The following is a 22,834-nucleotide window of genomic DNA, read 5'->3' on the forward strand; positions in this document are numbered from 1 at the left end:
TCCCTTGTTACTATGACCTCCCTTGTTACTGTGACTTCCCTAGTTACTGTGACCTCCATTGTTACATTGAGCTTCCTTGTTACTGTGACCTTCCTTGTTACTGTGACCTCCCTTGTTACTGTAACCTCCCTTGTTACTGTGACCTCCCTTGTTACTATGGCCTTCCTTGTTACTGTGACCTCCCTTGTTACTATGACCTCCCTTGTTACTGTGACCTCCCTTGTTAATATGACCTTCCTTGTTACTGTGACCTTCCTTGTTACTGTGACCTCTGTTGTTACTGTGACATCCCTTGTTACTATGACCATCCTTGTATTGATCTCCTTGGCAAACTTGACCTCCCTTGTTACTATGACCTTCCTTGCTACTATGACCTACCTTGTTACTGTGACCTCCCTTGTTACATTGACCTTCCTTGTTACTGTGACCTTCCTTGTTACTATGACCTCCCTTGTTACTGTGACCTTCCTTGTTACTGTTACCTTCCTTGTTACTTTGTTCTCCCTTATTACATTGACCTCTGTTGTTACTGTGACATCCCTTGTTACTATGACCACCCTTGTATTGATCTCCTTTGCTAACTTGACCTCCCTTGTTAATATGACCTTCCTTGTTACTGTGACCTTCCTTGTTACTATGACCTCCCTTGTTACTATGACCTCCCTTGTCATTTGGATATCCCTGGTTGCATTGACTTTCTTCTCAATTTCTAGGTAAGTGACCTTGACATGACTTGATGACTATGTACACCTGAGTACATTAGGCCCTATATGACCTCCTGTATCCCTATGATACCTTTGTGGTCCCTTTTGAACTCCTTCTTTACCTGCCACCATGTGATATTCTACTATGTAGCTATACATGCAGGATTGGTAATAATAAACACATGCAGTCATGCATAATATTGTGTGTATCAGATAACCATGCTCTTATATAGTTTTTTCATACAACCAAGTGAACAATGTATGCATGTGATACAAAAGATTTTAGAGTATTCAGTTTGAATTTATAATGAAGATCAACAGATTGTGTTATTCAATAACTGTTTAACAGGGCCAAATGGATCATAACAAACAACCCTCAGTATCTTACATTTGACCACTGACCAGTGAACATAACCAATTTTGGTATAAAATGAACAATGGGTGATCAGTCTGTGTGGAACTGATGGAGATGTTGGAAACAAAACAGAAATAATAGATAGACAGTGAATATGGAACAGTTCATAATATCCCTTAGAATGCAACCTCTATAGACACAGTTATGTCCCTTAGAATGCAACCTTCTATAGACACAGTTATGTCCCTTAGAATGCAACCTTCTATAGACACAGTTATGTCCCTTAGATTACAATCTTCTATAGACACAGTTATGTCCCTTAGATTACAACCTTCTACAGACACAGTTATGTCCCTTAGAATACAACCTTCTATCGACACAGTTATAAACCTTAGAATACAACCTTCTATAGACACAGTTATGTCCCTTAGAATACAACCTTCTATAGAAACAGTTATGTCCCTTAGAATACAACCTTCTATAGACACAGTTATGAACCTTAGAATACAACCTCTATAGGCATAATTATGTCCCTTAGACTACAGCCTTTTATAGACACAGATATGTCCTTTAGTCAAACAACAACCTGCTATAAACACAGTCATGTCCTTTAGTCAAACATCAACCTACTATAAAAACAGTTATGTCCTTTAGTCAAACAACAACCTTCTATAAGCACAGTCATGTCCTTTAGTCAAACAACAACCTTCTATAAACACAGTAATGTCCTTTAGTCAAACAACAACCTTCTATAAACACAGTTATGTCCTTTAGTCAAACAACCTACTATAAACACAGTCATGTCCTTTAGTCAAACATCAACCTTTTATAAACACAGTCATGTCCTTTAGTCAAACAACAACCTGCTATAAACACAGTCATGTCCTTTAGTCAAACATCAACCTTCTATAAACACAGTCATGTCCTTTAGTCAAACAACAACTTTCTATAAACACAGTCATGTCCTTTAGTCAAACAACAACCTTCTATAAACACAGTCATGTCCTTTAGTCAAACAACAACCTGCTATAAACACAGTCATGTCCTTTAGTCAGAAAACAACCTTCTATAAACACAGTCATGTCCTTTAGTCAAACAACAACCTTTTATAAACACAGTCATGTCCTTTAGTCAAACAACAACCTGCTATAAACACAGTCATGTCCTTTAGTCAAACAACAACTTTCTATAAACACAGTCATGTCCTTTAGTCAAACAACAACCTTCTATAAACACAGTCATGTCCTTTAGTCAAACAACAACCTTCTATAAACACAGTTATGTCCTTTAGTCAAACAACAACCTTCTATAAACACAGTTATGTCCTTTAGTCAAACAACAACAACAAACTGCTATAGACACAGTTATTTCCCTTAGTTAGATAATGATCTACTGTAGACATGGTTATGTTGCTTAGTCTTACTGGTTAACAACATACTCTCGATAAAACATTGAATCAACCATTTTTTCATTGGCTTCAACCTACATTTACCTGATTGTAGCTTCCTTCAACACACCAACACAACAGCAATAGATCCAGATTTCCCTCCTGACCTCACACAGTAAGAAAATCATACCCACAGGTAGTACCAAACATTAGTGTCCTTTTATGTCTTGGTGGAGACATGACACCAGTCTAACTACTCAAGCTGTGCATGGTTATATTATTATAGAAAGTGACCAAGGTCTTTGCTGACCATCATATCTCGGTGGAGACACGACATCAGCTTAACTACATGTATACAAGCTGTGCATGGTTATGTGTATGTATATAAAGTGACAAGGGGTGTGGGGTAAAATATAAGCAGCCTTACAAGGATCTTAAAGCATTACCATATACCCAGCGTTCACTCATCTAACTAATTTAATAACTCAATGAATACAAGGGAGATAATCTAGTGCTACACAAAAGGAAGAGATAACTGATATTTTCTTGTGCCTCATTCTTATATACTCTGAAAGTTCTAGTTCAAAATATTTATAATTATAAACATGCAGTTAATGAGATAATCAAGAATGTGTTATTTGTTTATTTAAAATTCAGTATATCAATCTGTTCTATGTTTATTAAATCTTTTAAATATACTTTTGTAAGATTACAAGATCTCGTTTTTAATTTTTAAATGAATATTACAGTATCATTGTTCAGATGGGTGAGGAATACTATCTACAGAATTCTGCAAGCCTCTCAAGATAAAAAAAATGTAAAACTCTGTACTAAATCAAACATGGGTATCTATAAAATGCAAAGTTGGGGGATTCAAAACAGGAAGGTAAAGATCAAAGTCAGCCAAAGTTCAAGGTCATGCCTGATGCAAAGTCAAAGAGCAGATGGTACCTGTGATGAGAAACCCCTCAGGTGTAAACTTCAAATCACCGAATATCTTCTGTATATGTTCCTTGGCTCGGTCAGTATTTGAGCTACCATGTACAGCATTCTTCAGTATATCTCCACCATACAAGGCACGTAACCTAGGAATAAACAAAATTTCATGTTTCATAGGTTTATATATTTATCACTTAATACCACAGAAAGAAAGGTAGAAGCCTCCTGTTGAAATAAGACCATATAAGTTTGGTAATGGTCAGTAGGTATAAATCATCAAAAATTTTTTCTCTGGTTCATTAACCAAATAATTTACAAATATGAAAAATCTTGTGCATTGTCAAAACAGATTGTCAATGGTGAACAATTTACCACAGCATTTTTGTAATAGTAAGTGTTTCACAATTGGTTTTTTTTTAAAATACCCAGTTAATATCTTCCACCTGCCGTCTTTTGGAAATCTTTTGAGAACCATTAATTTAATGAAGCTGGCAGAAAAGTACTTACGATTCTGGACTCTCCTCTTTTGCCTTCTCTGGATCGGTAGGACCGATCAGTGACCGCCAGCCATCTACAGCATCTTCTCTTGAAAGCACCATAAACATTGTTGGACCACTAAAAGGAAATCAAACTTATTATAGAGCAAGTTAGTGAGAATTTTTTTTTTCTATACTATATATCACTGACATTAATTATCTTATTATCAATTATTGAACCAAATAATCAAATTTTCATGCATGCTATCAAAACACATTATACACAGGGAGGTACAAGATTTTGTTTGAGATCCAGATTCAGGGGTAAATATTTCCAGCGAACTCATCTACTGAAAAATAAGTTTTTTTTTCTGATATATCAATTATAAAATGCTTTAAGGAGAAAAATGTTAACTGACCTTGACATATGTTCCACAAGGTCATTATAATAATCTTTGTCTTTGTGATCTGAATAAAATTCTTCAGCAATTTCTTTGGATAACGTCGTCTCTTTTCTTGCAGCAATTTTAAATCCGGCTTCGTGTACTTTTTCAATAATTTCATCTGAAAAAATAAATGTTTTCAATGTATTGTAATTACATACTATTCTCATCGCAGAATATGTAAAAACGATATTGCTTCGCTAATATTCTGCCAAAAATTGATAGATTATTGTCAAAAAAATAATTTTATTCAACAAAAATCATTATAGTTTTTTTCTTTTACAAATACTGCAATGATTATCTCAAATACATGTAATAACAACAATTTGAGAAACATCCATGAGAGCGATACATCAGAATTGATTACAGTATCTGCTCATCGAAACTGTAAACACTAAATGAATGTCTTTACGATAACTTTTTCACATAAATAAGTTAAATAAAAATACGAAAAATATATCTTTATCTGCAATCTTCACTTAAGAATGGTAACCTTAATGTGTTTCCTGACCTTGAAAAATGTTTAAGAGTTAATAAAAATTATGGTCATTCAGTAGAAACCTGATATAAAATTTAATAAAATTATCATCGGATCATTGAAGGTAAAAAATATTTCTTATATATCGATTGTTCTCTTCCCTGGAAGTTCTAGTGCAGTATTGCTATAAAATGAAAATTATCTCGATAATTAATTGATGACTTGTGTACCTTTAGTTCCTAAGGCGTCCGGCTTGATGACTGCCATTGTTTGTTGTACTGGGAAGAAATACTCGAGTTCTTTTTGAGCTGAAGATTCTGAATCGGAACCATGGAACTGGTTTACCATTACATCCTCAACAGCAAATTTGGCTCTTAAACTGAAACACACACACAAAGACAAACTTACAAACATCAGAAAATTTATCAATAAAAAGGGATAAGTATCATGACCCATGTACATCAGACACGCTACCTTAGAGAAAAACATCATTGTTACAGTAAAACTCATATAAAAACAAGACCTGGCCCCACTTGTATAAAACATCTCAACTTGAGATTTCCTCATGCCCAGATTTTCCTCAGCTAATATCTCCTTGAAAATATCTTGTATGAAAATTCCTCAAGGAATTTCAGGACATCCTAGCCGATGCCTTCCTCCTGTTCCTTGAGAAAATTTTATACAAGCCGTTTTTGAGGAGATACCAGCTGAGGAAAATCTCAACTTGAAGAAATCTCAAGTTGAGATGTATTATACAAGTGAGGCCTGATTAGATACAAAATGCTTATTCAAACAGAATATTCTACTTCAAACCAGATGCAACAAGGCATTTGATTGGTTGATTAAATAATTTGCATGAAATCATTTCAATAAAATATTTTCTTGCATATGAGGACTACATAGACTACATACATGTATGTCTTTGTCCATGACATTAATAACCTTGACTTAATGTGATTTTAACACACTGTGAAATTTTAAACCACATTTAATGACTTTAATGATGTCCCAAACAATTCCAGGACTATAAAAGGTTAATATTATACCACCTCAATTTCAGTGTTATCATTATATCACTTCTCCTTACATCCAGGGAGAAATGATGGCAGTGACTCCGGCAGTGGGTTATGTTCGGTATTGTTGTGATACAAGCCGCCAGACAAAGTGTGGCATATCTCCAATTTTAATGAGATATATGCATTGATTCAGTGTGTTATGTTCCCTGTAATAGTGAGTTGTCTCCCCTGTTTTAGCAAAATATACATTTACATGACTGTGAGCTATGTACAGTGTGAAAAAGTAAGACGTGACCTTGTTCCTTGACAATTATGTCCCAGGATATAAGGAGTTACACCCCTTGTAAAAGTGAGTTGTGTCCCCTGTAATAGTGAGTTGTGTCCCTTCTCACAGTGAGTTATGTATTTAAATGCAGTATTCCTTACCTATCTGGTGCCTCTTCCTTGGCTTTTTCCAGTTCTTTGGGTCCCAACATACTTCTCCAGCCCTCAACAGCATCCTCTCGTGCCAGACCAAGTGCCAACAATGGACCGCTGTAACAGTTAATAAAAATAACTACACATTGAACAGATTCACTTCATCCAGAATTGATAAAAAAGAAATTGCTCTACTGTTAGAAATACATCAAACAAACCGGTAAAGGTCTATAAGACGTGAAGACCCCTGCTGTCATGCATAAAAATATCAATTTTCCATCAACTGCAGAAGTTGTAAAATGTGAGCTTTGAATTGTACACAGCATGACCTGACTGGATGGGAACTGATGGGATGAGAATTGATGGGATAGGACAGACAAATGTAGCACTAAATGCCCACACCCCATAAAATGGCAGACGCAATCAAACAACATTCACTTTTCTTATGCTGAATGGTATTTAGGTGATCTGAATTTTAAGTAACCAACTTTACACAGAATTCTTTTGAATACTTTGTGATCGCAACACCAGTGGAAAAGCATTTCAGTACAAAGTTCAAAGTACGAATGTATCAGCAACTGCGGTTAAGCTGACCTTGACATGCGTGTCGTGAGTTCATCAAAGTACTCCTGACCCTGGTGTTCTTTATAAAAGTCTTCAGCCATCTCTTTCGTCAGTGACATTTCCTTCTGTAGAGCAATCTTGAATCCGGCATCACTAATCATCTGTATTACCTCATCTGTAAGGCAGAAAAATATGTTAGAATCATGTCAAAACACAGCACAGTCAAGGTCATCGAAACAGAACTGGGTCAAAAATATGTCTGGATAATGTCAAAACACAGTATAGTCAAGGTCATCGAAACAGAACTGGGTCAAAAATATGTGAGGATAATGTCAAAACACAGCACAGTCAAGGTCATCGAAACAAAACTGGGTCAAAAATATGTGAGGATAATGTCAAAACACAGCACAGTCAAGGTCATCGAAACAGAACTGGGTCAAAAATATGTGAGGATAATGTCAAAACACAGCACAGTCAAGGTCATCGAAACAAAACTGGGTCAAGGTGATACACATATTTGCATGCATCCAGATGAAGAATATAAGTACTAAACATTAACTAAGTGACACAGTGTATATCCTGGTTTATACCAACTGAATTACGTAGATATAAAGAATCTGAAATAAGTTTTTATTGCAAATAAGATTTTATGAAATGATTCTTAGAAATTTACATTTTTCCGAGCCTTGCAGGATAAAAATTAAAACTTTGAGACAAAGTTTGTAAAATCTCCTATAAAATGAAAATAATTGTATGGCATGTCCTATCACGTAACTCAAAAAAAGTTACATTTTGACCAATTTTTAAGTAGAATTGTTGAGGATAAAATCAAACAAGAGACAGTTATTTCATTTCTTCGTGTTGTAAGGTCACTTTACACTCTATGTCATCACAATTAATTTCTGACTGGCACAGCAAATGAAAACTGCTCAAGGGTTTTTGACACAAGTCATTTGTGCAAAAAGTGAATTCACTATATCGGATGAAGTGATATAGTTAAATATTTCATTACTGATGACAATCTGAGTCGTTACCTTTGTGTAGTCTGAAGGCGTCTGGCCTGATAAGAGCCAATGTTCTCTGTAGTTTGGGTTTTCCCTCAGCTGCTGGTATGGCATAATCAGGGAAAAAGAAGGCCAGCTCCCTGTGGGTAGAAAATGACATTATTTTACAATCTTTTCAAAAACTTTAATAAATTATTACAATGTAAACATCATTCTTTTACAGTAAGAACTGAAACTTAACACAGAAGATATCTTAATTCGACATTACAAAACTAACTACCTCTTGTTCTTTATCTTGTCTAATCAACTATTTTAACCTTCTTTTTTCACCAGATATCTCTTACGTTATTAACAGTTTTTGTAATTTTCAATACACTGAAGCATGTTTATGACAGAGAAACTTTCTCTTTATTTCTTTAATTCATTTACCAACTCAATACGTTTACAGGAATGCCTTGAAGCTTTTTTTAGTAAATCTATTTATCAATATTTTACTATAGTGATGAAAAAGCTTTACCTCATAGCTTGGTCCTCAGAACTGCTACCGTGTAAGGCATTCATATATGTTTCCTGACCATGTTTTGCCCTCAAGCTGTGAAAACAATACAAAATTTTGAATATTTGAATTCCCAGTTCACTGCAAAGATCTCTTTTTTATCTTTGTGCTATGATCAGTATGCAGCAATTTTAATTAGTTTAAAATTCTAAATGAAGCACCTTTTTAACACTAGACACAAATTTCTGATATTTTCATATCCATAGAAAACAGCAATACTTCATTTGCAACTTATTAACTTCTACTAAACACAGATATTTTACGACAGTTACTGAATACATCATGCAACATGTACATATGTGTTATAATTCCAATGTGCCTGAAGAATTTCAATAAACAGTGCATTTTCAACCTAATTCATTATTTTTTTAATATAAATCTTATTTATGCTGAATGTCATGTTTTGCACAAAAACAACAGCATTAACCTATGGGTATACTATTGTACGTAAACGCTAGTAGTTTGCTATATGTAAGCGAGCAAAAACATGTATCCATACAGTAATAATATGACATGCTTCGTCACATTTCACTCTACCTTTCTGGTTTATTTTCCTTTGCCTCTTCTACTGATGTAGGTCCTATCAGATCTCTGAATTCGTTTATAATGTTTTCACCGGTTCGTCCCTTTGTGAGTACCAGTATGTGAGATGGGCCGCTTGTCATGATTGTGATCAGATCATTGAAGAATTCCTGGAAGGGGAGATAATAGATGTTATTCTAAAAATATCCTGATTTTTGTAGAGTTTCTAATAGAGACAGATGATACTGATGTAGTTGTCATTTATAATGATAATCTATACTTCTATCAGTTTATGGTTAACACAGAATATATAGGTAATTAGAAGACTATTGTAATTTCTAGGAACTGACATCCAATCATGAATAATATTTCATCTGTCAGAACTCCTCTTACATTTCTAGGAACTGAGAGACATTCTTTGAATAATTTACATTTCTGAGAACTGAAAGTCAACATTGCCTAATCTTACATTCTAACTAACTTACAGCTACTCAGAACTAAGGAAGATTCATTACCTCGTCCTGGAGATGAGTGTAGATGTTCTTAGCTTCGTCCTCTGTCATCAATCGTTCTTCCTGTTTCAGGATCTCAATACCATGGGCCTTGATCTATGGAAAAGATAATGAACATTATAACTATGGAAATTAACTAAACTATCAAACATTGAAATTTAGTTACAAACTTTGGAAGTATTTTATAGGTTTGTCTCATCAAATTGTTGACAAAATTACCAGGTTTATATAATTTTACAGGGTTAGGTACACTTACATCCTCAATAATCTCATCCACTTTACCAGCCTTTACAGCGTCTGGTTTGATGACGGCAACTGTGACCTCTTTCTTTGTCTCTGTTGAAAAATAAAAGTTCAAAGTTCAAAGTTAAAATAAATATATACTCTATATGCATTGCACCAGCAAAACTTCTTGAGAGTGGAAAAAAAGCACAAGGGTGATTATTTTGAACAGTGTTGTCATATTATCCGATAAATTACCTATTCTTTGACTGATGGACAGTTCTAAGTTTTCAAATCAATCAAATGATTTTAGTAAAACTTTTAAAGTGATGTTTGGCTGCTACATAATAAAACATCATGCTTGGAGAAAAACTAAATGCATGTAAAGTTCAGCATCTCTAAGAATAACAACACAAAATTAAACGCTAGAATTTTATCTTTCCATATTCATCGTGACATCTATGATAAGAACAAAACAGTTATGGAAATGATTTGATTTACAAAATGACAGCAATGTGTGAACAAACTGTATATATTCTAGCGTAAAAGTGAAATGATATTTTGGATACTGAACAAGTGAAAAAGATAAAAAATTAAATTATAAACAAAGAAAGCATGCATGTGTTGAAGTATACAATTAAAGATATTGTAAGGAGTGCTTATGGACAGTACACAGTATAGTCTTTATCTTATATCTGTATACTTGTGCTGACCAAGTACGTGACTTGACTGAAGTGCTGAACAGAATTTAGATTGCAAATAGGCTAAAAGTAATTTCTCAAGCCAATCATCAAATGTTGTTCCTCAAGACATTATTCATTTGACAGCAGAAATATCCACTGCCAAATTATAGTACGATCATTAGACTATGGTAGCAGTGTACTGACATAGATTACAGGATTTTACGAAGGAAATAATTATTTTCTGGAATAGACTATAGCATGCATGGCATTCATAATAACAAGGTATTTATATAGTATAAAATCAATCATCTTTCACTCCATTCTTGAGTAGAACTGTTTTGAATATGAATTATACCATAATTTTTTTTGTTTTTTTTTTTTAAATGTTATTTGTTAGACAAAAACTATCAACTGTTTAAAATATTAATTATGTACATATATATAAAAAACAATCATAATATACCAATATTGTAAATAAACAAGACTATTGTCAATGTTGATTAACTTTGGTATTATAGATATTGTTGATTACTCTGACAAACAAACACTTTACAGCAACTCAAAAAAACCTTTTCACCATGTAAAACATGACATGCCTAATAATTAATACATATAATTATGATTAATTCACAAATTTCTATAAATAGAATTTTATCTTTGTAACTATAGTGATAAATAAGTAAACAATATGGTAGAATACATGAGTTAAAGTTCATCAATAAATTACTGTTGTGATTTGAAGCTTCTGACTACAGGGTTTACTACCAGAGTAAGTTAGACAGGCATGTTACTGATGAGGGAGACAGATGACAACATCAACACATTACAGAGAATTACTTCTACAGTTACAGGTATAAAACCATTATTCAACCTTGTGAGCGGTCATTTTCATCCCCATAATTGATGATTTCACCCTTAAATTTCATTTGTTTTCCGCCTGAAATAAAATGGTGCAAAAGTTGGAATGTTACACAGGATCAACACTGTAGATGAAAATTACAGGGTACACAGATTTAAAATACTGAGGTCTTTAGTTATTGGGTAGAAAGTTGGGGTTAAAATTAACACAGTTGAAAATTTCAAAATGTCAGGAATTATAGCAGTTAAAAATTTTGCAGTTTAAAGTTTGAAAATCAAAAAAGTTATGCAAACACTTTTCCACAATCCCATATTAGTAAATAACTAAGTTTAAACTCTGTTTGTAATAAAGACAATGCATTTGAAAGCAATTTGATGTCTTTGTTAATATTTATAGCAAATGGTTAAATTCCAAACTGAAAAACAAAAATATTGGAGATAAATCTTATTTTTTTCAATAATTGAAGATAAGTGAGTACATGTAGGTGCTTAATGTATTCTAACCACATTTGTCTGTTCCAAAAAATACTGAATATGAAACTAAATATTTATAAAAACTTTGAATGCAGTGTAAACTTTAGAGGAACTTTTATAAGATATATGTATGACATAAAGTCTGTTTTTAAGCTGTTTTCAGAAACTTTCCTTGGTAAATTGACTTTGCAATCACCAGAAAGGAAGTTAAATTTTTCAAACATGTAGTGATTTTTTCACTACATGATGTGGTAGTATTAAGCAACTTGTACACCAGTATTATCTTTTGTAAACAGAAAATGTCCATGTAATCTATATATTTAACTGTATCAGTACTGATTTCTGAAGTCTTAAAAAATTCTGAGTCAATGAGTATTGTAACGTAAACTGACTCTTTGTATAAGTCTTCATTTGAATCGTTTTTAATAACAGATTTTTTGTGAATAGAAATTACCTTGTGGTTGATATGTCAGGCAAGATGTACAAAATTGCTGAATGAAATTGAAGTTTTCTTATTCTGCTAAAGTTTCTAAACATTGAAGATAAAATTGTAGATGCCAAAACTGAACTTACAAAAAAAAAAAAAAAAAAATTCTTTAAAATATTCTTTTAAATGACATAAAAACCCTTCAGTCATCATTAAATTTTAAATGGACATTTTCTGATTAAATACAATACATCACTCTATAAAGATCACATCAAACTTTATAAAAACAATTCATATTTTTTTGTTTCTTCGCGATGATTACACATAATCAAGCATGCTGCCACAACGGTGGCCAACTGTGCCGTTACAAACTACCTTTCTTACTGGCTGGCCGACCTAGATGACACAATAAAATATCTACATCTTATCTATTAGTCTAATACTACAAAACTAATACACAGTAACACATTGCAGTCCTGGACATGTATAAGTGTAGCTCATTTTACCAATGATAAACCCTAAGTTGGAATTAGTCATTACAGATGACGGATCATAAATAACAAGCTTTATGTGCAATCAAGGAATTATCACAAACAAAGAAATTTTGAAAGAGAAAATATTTGACTTCCTGGATTCATGAAGAGATTGAAATGGAAATTTTTAACTAAAAACTTTTATTTTAAAAATCAAAGTAACATCATTCTTTTACAAAAAGGATCTTGTTTTTGACAGAAATACTTGATGAAATGTGCTTCAGTTTAAACCATGTTAAAGTTTTGTTTCAGCTATAGGAACCTCCTTAGAATTTATCATTAGTAAACTAAGGTAGATCTAGGTTAGTGACAGAGGCTGTACAGTGAATGAAAAATAATCAGAAAAGTTATCAGATGTGGAAATAAAACAAAAACAGAAAATGCACAGTTATCTGTAATGAAAACATCTGATAATTGTTTTATTTTGGAGAATGACAAAATATCATTTCCATTGATGGAATGCACGATAAATCTGAGGAAAATCACGGTATCTGACCTGATAAGTGCTATCAGTTCCCATTAGTTCCCCCCCCCCTCCCCCCATCCATCCCCCCCCCCCCCATCCATCCCCCCCTCCCCCATCCATCCCCCCTTCTCAAAGGAGTAAATTCTGAAAGCTTGTGAAAAGGCTGCTTACTTTAGAAAATTACTTAAATACTTTTCCTTTTATCTGTTTGCCCAGAAATTATCCTATTCAGCAATGTTCTCTTTCCCAACCATTACTACGGTAAAGCTGGTTATTTTTGTGGGAATGACATTTCATTACTTTACGGGACATCAACATGATCAGATTATATAAATAGATTATATTATAGTTCAAATGATAAAACACATTTAAATTTCGCCAGAGATATAAACAGCATCTAAACAAGACTGTCATATCAGTTCTGCTTCCAATGTTTTCAAGGATATATCAACAAGTACTGTTGTTTGAAATGGATTAAAATGGTATGTGATACAGATTTTTGTTATATTGTACAGACCATTTGTGTTACAAGTATAAATCCCATTGGATCATACTGATGTTTGATAGATAACTTTAGCTATAACAGATTTGAAACTTGACATCAGGAGAAATATTTGTGAAAATTAAATATTCAATTCATCGCATCAAATTCATACTCCTATATATCAAATATACATATCATGAAATTTTTCAATTCAAAAAATTTAATTTTATCATTTTAAATGAAATTGGCGATAAATTTAGACTCATGAAAATTAACTGGTTATATGATATACACTCAAATGGAAACTTTTGGCAGTAAATATTTTCATAGAATGAACCACTTTTGTGTTTTAAGAGCAAATACAGTGATAACAAGTTAAATACATCTTTAAACCAACAATTACAGTTTCTGGGGGACAATCATAACAAATCTAATTCTCATCAAAAAATATGGAAACTTTGGACAAATACAGAGAAACTTCCTACATATTTCAACCCACTTTTCCCCCATAATAAGGACACAACTACCTGCTTACATTTCAATAATTCAATTGAGTTGATATTTAACAATCATATAGGACCACCCTCCTAATCCATCCACATTTGTATAATAACACTCTTTTTAATACAGTTTCAAACACAATTGATGTTAAAATAAAGAAGACAAAATATTAAGGAAACAGTTTTCTAAGCATAATTCAAATGCAATGTTACACAGTGTATCATTGAAATAGGACAAAGAAATTTTGTATTGACAAAAGATGTTTATGATAAACACATACAATATATATAAAGGTCAGATGTCAAAGATAAATCTAAAAACTACTCAATGTCTATAATGAAATAACAACAATAGGGAGTAAGAGTGGTACGGGGGTAGGGTAAGGTGATATGGCGGTATGGGGGTAGGGTAAGGTGGTATGGGGGTAGGGGTAAGGTGGTATGGAGGAAGGGGTAAGATGGTATGGGGGTAGGGGTAAGGTTGTATGGAGGAAGGGGTAAGGTAGTATGGGGTAGGGATAAGGTAGTATGGAGGAAGGGTTAAGGTGGTATTGAGGTAGGGGTAAGCTAGTATGGGGTAGGGGTAAGGTAGTATGGGGGTAGTGTTAAGGTGGTATGAGAGTAACAGTAAGGTGGCATGGGAATAGTGGTAAGGTGGTATGAGAGTAACGGTAAGGAGGCCTAGGAATAGTGGTAAAGTGGTATGAGAGTAACAGGAAGGTGGCATGGGAATAGGGGTAAGGTGATATGGGGGTAGGGGTAAGGTGGCATGGGGGTAGGGGTAAGGTGATATTGGTGTAGGGACAAGGTGATATGGGGGTAGGGACAAGGTGATATTGGGGTAGGGGTAAGGTGGTATGGGGGTAGGGACAAGGTGATATTGGGTAGGGACAAGGTGGTATATGGGCTGGGGTAAGGTGGTATGGGGGTAGGGGTAAGGTGATATGGAGATAGAGATAATGCGGGAATTTGAAGATAAGGAGGTAAAAAAGTCGGGAGGTACAGGGACAAAGATATTATGTTACTGCACTATACAGTTACTGACCATCCTCTGCTTCCTCTTCATCCTCATCCATTTCATTATCCATGTTATCCACCATAGAAATGTATGGGTCCTTGATCTAACATGAAATCAAACATCAGTACTAGTCTTGATCTTTCACTTCACTTCTTGTTTTAAAGGTATCTAAATTTTCTGATTAAGATATTAAAAATTTGGATCTTGACCTATAACCCTATGATCTTGACCTTTGGTCTGGTGACTTATTGCTTGATTTTGCCAGTTTTACTTTGCATCTCATGTCATAAAGTGTTTATCAGAGGATCTGACCAGGTGACCTTGACCTTTGATAAATGGAAATGCTTTGATTTAATAGAGAATTTATGGAAAGATTTCAGAACAGAGTAAAGTGGTAATAAGTTTCTTGTTGGTAACCTACCTCTTTCCTTTCTCCTGAGCCATCAATAACCTTGTGCTCGTGTTGTAACTGTTCTGTGACTGTTCTCATTACCTGTGGAGAGTTAGCTCCCCTGACTACAGCCACCAACACTCCTCCCTGTGTGTCATAAATAATACATTAGGCATGTACTTATTTTGAAATAAATATTTTTTTAAATATTTGCTATGATGGTACAAATTTTGACATGTATGACATAAAACTTGATGAATGAAAATAAACAGGTAATGGACAAAACACAAGCTTGTCATTGATTACAGCACTTTCAGCAGCTTATCTTATAAAGTTGTAACAGTTCACTGAAATAATTTAAGTATTTTGAAATTAAAAATAATAACTGAAATTTCAATGCAACCTTACCGCATAGAACAGGAAACATGGCTCACAGCGCCCTCTGTATTTCTCCAGTGCATCAATCGTGTCTGCTTTAGCCTATTTTACAGTGATGTATATATAAATATATTATTTTAAGTAATTTATGGTGATAGAAATGTATTTGATTTAATTTTCCAGGTACAGTCTTTTTTTTTGTATCAGAAATTGTACAAAATCATTAATGTTTCAAATAGAATTTATACATATATATGATTTCAGCATTTCCTTTTAATCTATTAATTCATTTTAACATGTACATGTCTTCAGTTTGAATGTTTATCAAATTACATTTCCAATCAATCATTTTTATGAAAGGACGATGACTTCACTTAGATGATACTGAATATATTTTTCTGTGATTTATTCAATTTATTTTATTACATAGATAAGTAAAGAACAATATCTGTAAAAGAAATCATTTGGACAAGTAATTGTACTGAATGGTAAACAACAAAACAGACATGCAGAAAACAAAACACACGTGCAGAAAACAAGACAAACATGCACATGCAAAAAGACAAAAAAATCTTGTAAAGTACTTCCCTGCATTTTTATTTTTTTTTTCAAAAACAAGATACAAGAAATCACTAAAAATATTGTTTTAAAGAATTTTTTTTTTTTTTTGATTATTTGTTATCAATGAAATTGACAAAACTGTTTTTAATTACTTCATAAATTTGACAGAGTAAGCGAAAAGGCCTATCAAGCTTTAACACACCTTAGTGTTTAGGGCACAAACACTACCAGAACAACAGCACAATTTTGATAACAAAGTCTCAGCCAATCAGATGCCAGCAGTGCCATTTTTAAAAATTTTGAATCAGCGAGAAAATGAGGTTTGACTGATTGACTTTCTTGCAGAACACTGAGTCAGGAATCAATGTCTGAGGGCAGTTCTGTCCTCCGAAATGTTCAACACTGTTATTTACATTAATTAAAATATTACATTGCTGTGAGTAAATGGTAAAGGATTTATTCAATCATAACTGAAATAGAAATACCTGTTAGCTGGCTGACAATTTGATTGACTTTCCAACTTTATTTCACCTAGAACATATTTAGCTTTATATTTTCAATCAGAATGCATTTGACAATTTTTTTGTCTTCATTGTCAGATCCTTTAGAAATAAAAAACAAAGTATATAGACGACAGTACTGAGCTTAGGTTTTCGTTTAATATTCACGGGAGTACAGAATGTACTAGTACTGTTACAAAAACTTAAGACCTTGTAGAATCAAGAAAAAACATCTGTTGTATATGCTAGCCAAAAAAACACTGTTGAAATTTCCCGTTTCTTGAAAAGCAAAAGTTGGCCTGTTGGTTACTGTGGAGAAGTTGCAAAATTTGTGACCTTTGACCCAACAGGTAGGACTTTAATTTGACCCATTTTGTATTATAATACAGTGCACCAAAGATTATCTACAAAAGATGTTATTGCATGAATACTGCATTATCAACAATTTTTGAGATTTGGCCATTTTAAGATTTTGACCTATGACATCACAGCAGCCATATATAATACTTTACTGACAGTGATAATCTCTTCTACCGCTTAAAGTTTATGACAAACCAAAATACAGAAGAATTAGATTAAGAAACATTGAAGCAACAATAGGTTATTTCACCCCAAAAATTCATTAAAGAATGAAATATGACATCATCAGGTCACGATGTAGGAAGTGTGCATCGTTTTAGGCTAAAATGCTGCTGAAAAAAGACATCATGAAAGAAAGATTAAAACAGGGTGATATACTTCTGGTGCATGAACAAGACAATAGTGAAAGTACAAAAGGCAAAATTTGTCAACTAGACAATTGTGGTACACTACAATAGGTAGCAATGGTCAGCTATACAATAGTGATACACTACAATAGGTGGCATTGGTCAACTATACAATAGTGATACACTACAATAGGTGGCACTGGTCACTATACAATAGTGATACACTACAATAGGTGGCACTGGTCACTATACAATAGTGATACACTACAATAGGTGGCATTGGTCACTATACAATAGTGATACACTACAATAGGTGGCATTGGTCACTATACAATAGTGATACACTACATTAGGTGATGCTGGTCAACAAGATACTAGGTGATAATGTTTCTAGACTAAGATGAATGTATTCAATGAAAGTTGCTATTTACATTTTGTTTAAATTTTTTTTTTTTTGTTCAATTTTAGTTAAGGGGGTATGGTGCCAAAATTTGACAGTTATTCAGAAAGTTTGGTAATTTATTTATTTTGGGCTTGCAGAGCTTGAAGAGTCATTGTCTCAGTTCCTCTCCATAACATATTGAGAAACAATGTCCTAGTACTACTGCAACAACAACAAAAAAAATCTGAACATTTACTAGTAAATTGTGCAAGTTCTAGATAAAAGGTTGGATAATATAACTGTGTATCAGGTTTGTTCCTTTCAGATTCCAGCTTCTTGCAAAAATCTAGACATAGGGTATTGATTTTAAATTGTGAGGAAATGATAAATAAACCCAAATTTTATAAATGTTTAACTAAGAGCACTCTTCTTTTTGAGAATTGGTCTGGACATGATAAATATTTTTTTCGTTCTTTCACTAAATGTTCAAGAAAAGAGAAAGATGAGCGCGAATTCAAGCAATAATCAAAAATGACATTCCAAGTAAGTAAAAAATACTAAGAACCATGAAGTAGAGAGAGCTTAGCAGAAGTAGGAGTTGTTAAAATGACACTAGTAATACCTAGGATTATAGAACATAGACCTATCCTCTAAGCACCACAGAGTTAGGCTCTAGCTGGACGGTTATATATAGAGATTTTACAATTATCCTGGGTAGACAGACTAAAACTTACGATTGCAAAATGTAGTAAGTCATCGCCAAGTTCATTTTTTAATCGTTTTAAGTTAGCAACAAGCCCAGTGCATGGCCCGCACCACTCCTGGTAAACATCTACCACTGGAATCAAGGTCAAATTATGTAAACACGTTAGAAGCAAAATTCAAACCATTTCAAACATTTTCATGAATATGAAGATATGAAAACAAAATGTATATTTTCTGACATTTTACATTGCAGATAGGTTGAAAATATACTGCAATGATGTATATTTTGTAAAATAAGTTTAAAAGAATTTACACTTTTACAAAAATGATTAATTTAAATGGAATTTAATGCATAAATTAAAAAAAAAAATATCAGAACTTAGCATTTTGTTTTCATTCTCAAACATGACTGATAAGTGCATTAAAGGGTTTTGAGTACAACCAATACAATCACGTCATTGTTACGCACCAAAAGCTCAACCAAACTGCGAAACAACTCCGTGTTAGGACTTACGGTAGCAAATTTGAGAAGTGGATCACCCAAATCATTTTTAATTTTTTTGAAGACTCCAATCATTCCTACGCATGGCCCACACCATTCCTGGTAAACGTCTATAACTGGTAACAAAACACTAGCAGGCTATTACACACGATAAACAGGACTGTCCAACGGACATTACACTCGATATCCACAATATCCGAAGGCCTTTATAAATGATAAACAGTACAGCTCAGTACTTCTCTAATCCTTTTACTAATCTTTTAAATTGTGTTGCCATGTTTAAGATTCATAAGATGATAATATTTCTTTATCACAATATTTTACTTGATTTAGTTCAATTGATAAAACATAATTCTTGAAAATGACCCTATACATTGGTCAGCAGGGCTTCTATGTCACCGTGTTATACAGGTCTCTTTTACCTGAAAATATTTATAAAACATTGAATAAAAAATTGTTACAAAACTCTGATGTAGTTTCAATTTTCATTTACGATTTTTCTTTATCATAAAGTGACATACAAATATACATGTATATAATACAATATCTGTGTGCTGCATCCAGAATAAGACTTCGTACAGATATACAAAGAAAACAACTAGCTGACAATGATCAGTGACATGCTGGGGTGAATACTACATTCAGGTGATGTTTGAAATCATTTTAAGAGCCTTAACTACACATAATTAATATTTTTTTGTTTGTAGACTCCACCAATGAACAAGTTCCTTCATTCAGCTTGTTCCATATATTGTATTTTACCTATAATAATTTTTCTGTACCTTTTATAAATGTTCAGTAAGGTTTTTTGTCTTTCTTTCTGATTTCCACAAAACTAGAGATCAGAAAACAAAAGTTCAGGAGATGCAGAAATAATATATTGAAAAATAACTCTTTTTTTTTAATTCAGATTTTTTCATACAATAGGTTTTTGTATTGAAAGATGTCTTTATCAATTAAGAAGCTTTATCATTTTTAGGGATTTAGGACATGTCTAGAACACATTATTTATTGAATAGAACATTACAAATTAATTGCAGTCAAAAATAGACAGGAAATCAGTAAGGCAATATAAAATTACAGTACACTATGTAATCATTTTTAAAACTTGAATTCTGAACGTTTCTGGTGAATACACTAGCTTGTAATGACAAAATATATCATTCAGTGACCAATGTGTTCATTACAAAATACAATTAATTACCACTTACCTAAAACTCACGTCAGATAAAATCTAGCATATAAATTAGCAAACTTAATGTCAGTTTAAAATGTATTGATACAATTGATTTTAAAAACATGAAGATTATTTCATTCAGAAAAGATTCAGGTTAAAATGTGTAAAATAATTGTATGTAGCGATATTTTTTTATAGTTTTAAACAGCAGTTTCTCCTACAAATAACAATAACTTCATCATGTGCATTTAATAATTTTCCTGCAATATGCAAAAATGGTAGAATTATCATTTATTACAAAACAAATATTTTCTTTTTTTTTTACACAGATTTATACACCACAAAATTAAACAGTTTAAGTGGGTTATAAATCACAGTGGTAATACACTGAACAAAAATTCTTTTCAGTGTATCTATAATTCTCTATGGACATGATAACTGACCTTGTATAATTATGACTGGCAATCTCTATAATAAGTATGGTATATATGAGTCATAGGATATTAGCAAACATACACACCTTGCATTCCACCACCAAATAAATAATCTTTTTACCTGACGTATCAGCAAAGATGTATTTATTACCGTGACAACCAGGTAGGTGCAGCAGGTAGCCAATCGCAACGACAGATCAGGGGATATTTGGAGTGGGGGGGGATAGGACATGGGGAGATAACTCTATAATATCCTGGATAGATCTGACAGAATGGATTACAGCATAGGTGTCTCTGTGCACATCTTTTTTTTTTTACATGGGAATCGTCAATAGCCTCTGAAATTATCTGTAACCCAAGGCCCTTAGCTGTAAACTAGATGTGTCATTATGACATCAACGTCCCCACCAGCAACCAATTGGAAGCATGGAGACGTTCTAGTGTTAAGTGAGCTTTTGAAATAAACTTTTCAGAATCAAATGTGAAGTATAATGACAAAAAATCATTTATAACTCACTTAGTAGAAACAATACAACTACACTATCAAATTTTAAGGTTCAACACCCCCCCATCTGGCACTGAGAAAATAAATATTAACTGATAATTTTGAACTTTTAAAAAGTCTAAGAGTAAAAACTCCAACAAGAATAAGTCGACTTATTCTCAAAGCTCTACACCAAAAATTTCAGTTCATTATTTCCATCCATCCAGACGTAAACAAAAAAGGAACCAAATTAAGACAGAATGATGGCAACAGGCAATGATATAGTTTGGCACATTTCATGGCACAAAAGTGTAACATACCTTAACTACTAATGTACCTGTCAACTCATGTGATTATCAGTACAACTGACCAGTATATATATCATTTAATCACTTGGATACGAGACACCCATGGTGTACGTCAGTCCATCTAGACAGAGTTATTCTCAGTAACAGTTCCCATGTCTAATTTTAGTTTAGTTTTACTACATGTACATGAGAAGTCACCTAATGATGATGTGTTTCGAAGCTAAGAAATCTTCTTAAAAAATCCACACAATAGATTTTAATGAAAATAAAAAAAGATTATGGATCAGCTCAGAGCCCATTCCTAAAGAATTTGGTTTCAATGCAAAATGAAATATATAGACCCTCTATCCTATAGAGTACTGTATGTGAGTAACTGTCCCATATAGACCCTCTATCCTACAGAGTACTGTATGTGAGTAACTGTCCCATATAGACCCTCTATCTTACAGAGTACTGTATGTGAGTAATTGTACCATATAGACCCTCTATCCTACAGAGTACTGTATGTGAGTAACTGTCCCATATAGACCCTCTATCTTACAGAGTACTGTATGTGAGTAATTGTACCATATAGACCCTCTATCCTACAGAGTACTGTATGTGAGTAACTGTCCCATATAGACCCTCTATCCTACAGAGTACTGTATGTGAGTAACTGTCCTATATAGACCATCTATCTTACAGTGTACTGTATGTGAGTAACTGTCCCGTATAATCCCTCTATCCTACAAAGTACTGTATGTGAGTAACTGTCCCATATAGACCCTCTATCCTATAGAGCACTGTATGTGAGTAACTGTACCATATAGACCCTCTATCTTACAGAGTACTGTATGTGAGTAACTGTCCTATATAGACCCTCTATCCTACAGAGTACTGTATGTGAGTAACTGTCCCATATAGACCCTCTATCCTACAGAGTACTGTGAGTAACTGTCCGCTATAGACTCTCTATCCTACAGAGTAGTGTGAGTAACTGTCCCATATAGACGCTCTATCCTACAGAGTACCGTGAGTAACTGTCCCCTATAGACTCTCTATCCTACAGAGTAGTGTGAGTAACTGTCTCATATAGACCCTCTATCCTACAGAGTACTGTATGTGAGTAACTGTCCCATATAGACCCTCTATCCTACAGAGTACTGTGAGTAACTGTACCATATAGTCCCTCCTTGGACATGATATCCTCCCACTCCTCTTGTGTTTCTATCTCCTGCTGTAGTTGGATTTCCTGCTTTCGACGCGCCATGTTGCTGGCCTTTTTCTT

At 33.5% G+C, this 22,834-nt stretch overlaps 1 protein-coding gene across 1 annotated transcript in view; it reads right to left on the reverse strand.

Annotated features, from left to right (window-relative positions):
* The window catches only part of LOC132545962 (thioredoxin domain-containing protein 3 homolog), a 40,689-nt gene extending 17,855 nt beyond the window's left edge, over positions 1–22,834 (reverse strand). The window contains exons 1-18 of the mRNA XM_060209644.1: positions 22,726–22,834; positions 18,692–18,795; positions 15,838–15,909; positions 15,460–15,576; positions 15,066–15,141; positions 12,413–12,433; positions 11,150–11,215; positions 9,630–9,709; positions 9,377–9,469; positions 8,877–9,031; positions 8,301–8,375; positions 7,814–7,923; positions 6,810–6,954; positions 6,225–6,332; positions 5,013–5,161; positions 4,281–4,425; positions 3,893–4,000; positions 3,398–3,531 (exon numbers count right to left, since the gene is read on the reverse strand). Coding sequence (XP_060065627.1) covers positions 3,398–3,531; positions 3,893–4,000; positions 4,281–4,425; positions 5,013–5,161; positions 6,225–6,332; positions 6,810–6,954; positions 7,814–7,923; positions 8,301–8,375; positions 8,877–9,031; positions 9,377–9,469; positions 9,630–9,709; positions 11,150–11,215; positions 12,413–12,433; positions 15,066–15,141; positions 15,460–15,576; positions 15,838–15,909; positions 18,692–18,795; positions 22,726–22,816 — 1,849 coding nt within the window. The 5' untranslated portion in view covers positions 22,817–22,834. The remainder of the gene's footprint in view (positions 1–3,397; positions 3,532–3,892; positions 4,001–4,280; positions 4,426–5,012; positions 5,162–6,224; positions 6,333–6,809; positions 6,955–7,813; positions 7,924–8,300; positions 8,376–8,876; positions 9,032–9,376; positions 9,470–9,629; positions 9,710–11,149; positions 11,216–12,412; positions 12,434–15,065; positions 15,142–15,459; positions 15,577–15,837; positions 15,910–18,691; positions 18,796–22,725) is intronic.

Source organism: Ylistrum balloti, unplaced genomic scaffold (assembly GCF_031769215.1).
Source record: "Ylistrum balloti isolate Yb309-2 unplaced genomic scaffold, AGI_CSIRO_Ybal_v1 Utg369868, whole genome shotgun sequence".
In the NCBI taxonomy this organism is placed as follows: domain Eukaryota; kingdom Metazoa; phylum Mollusca; class Bivalvia; order Pectinida; family Pectinidae; genus Ylistrum; species Ylistrum balloti.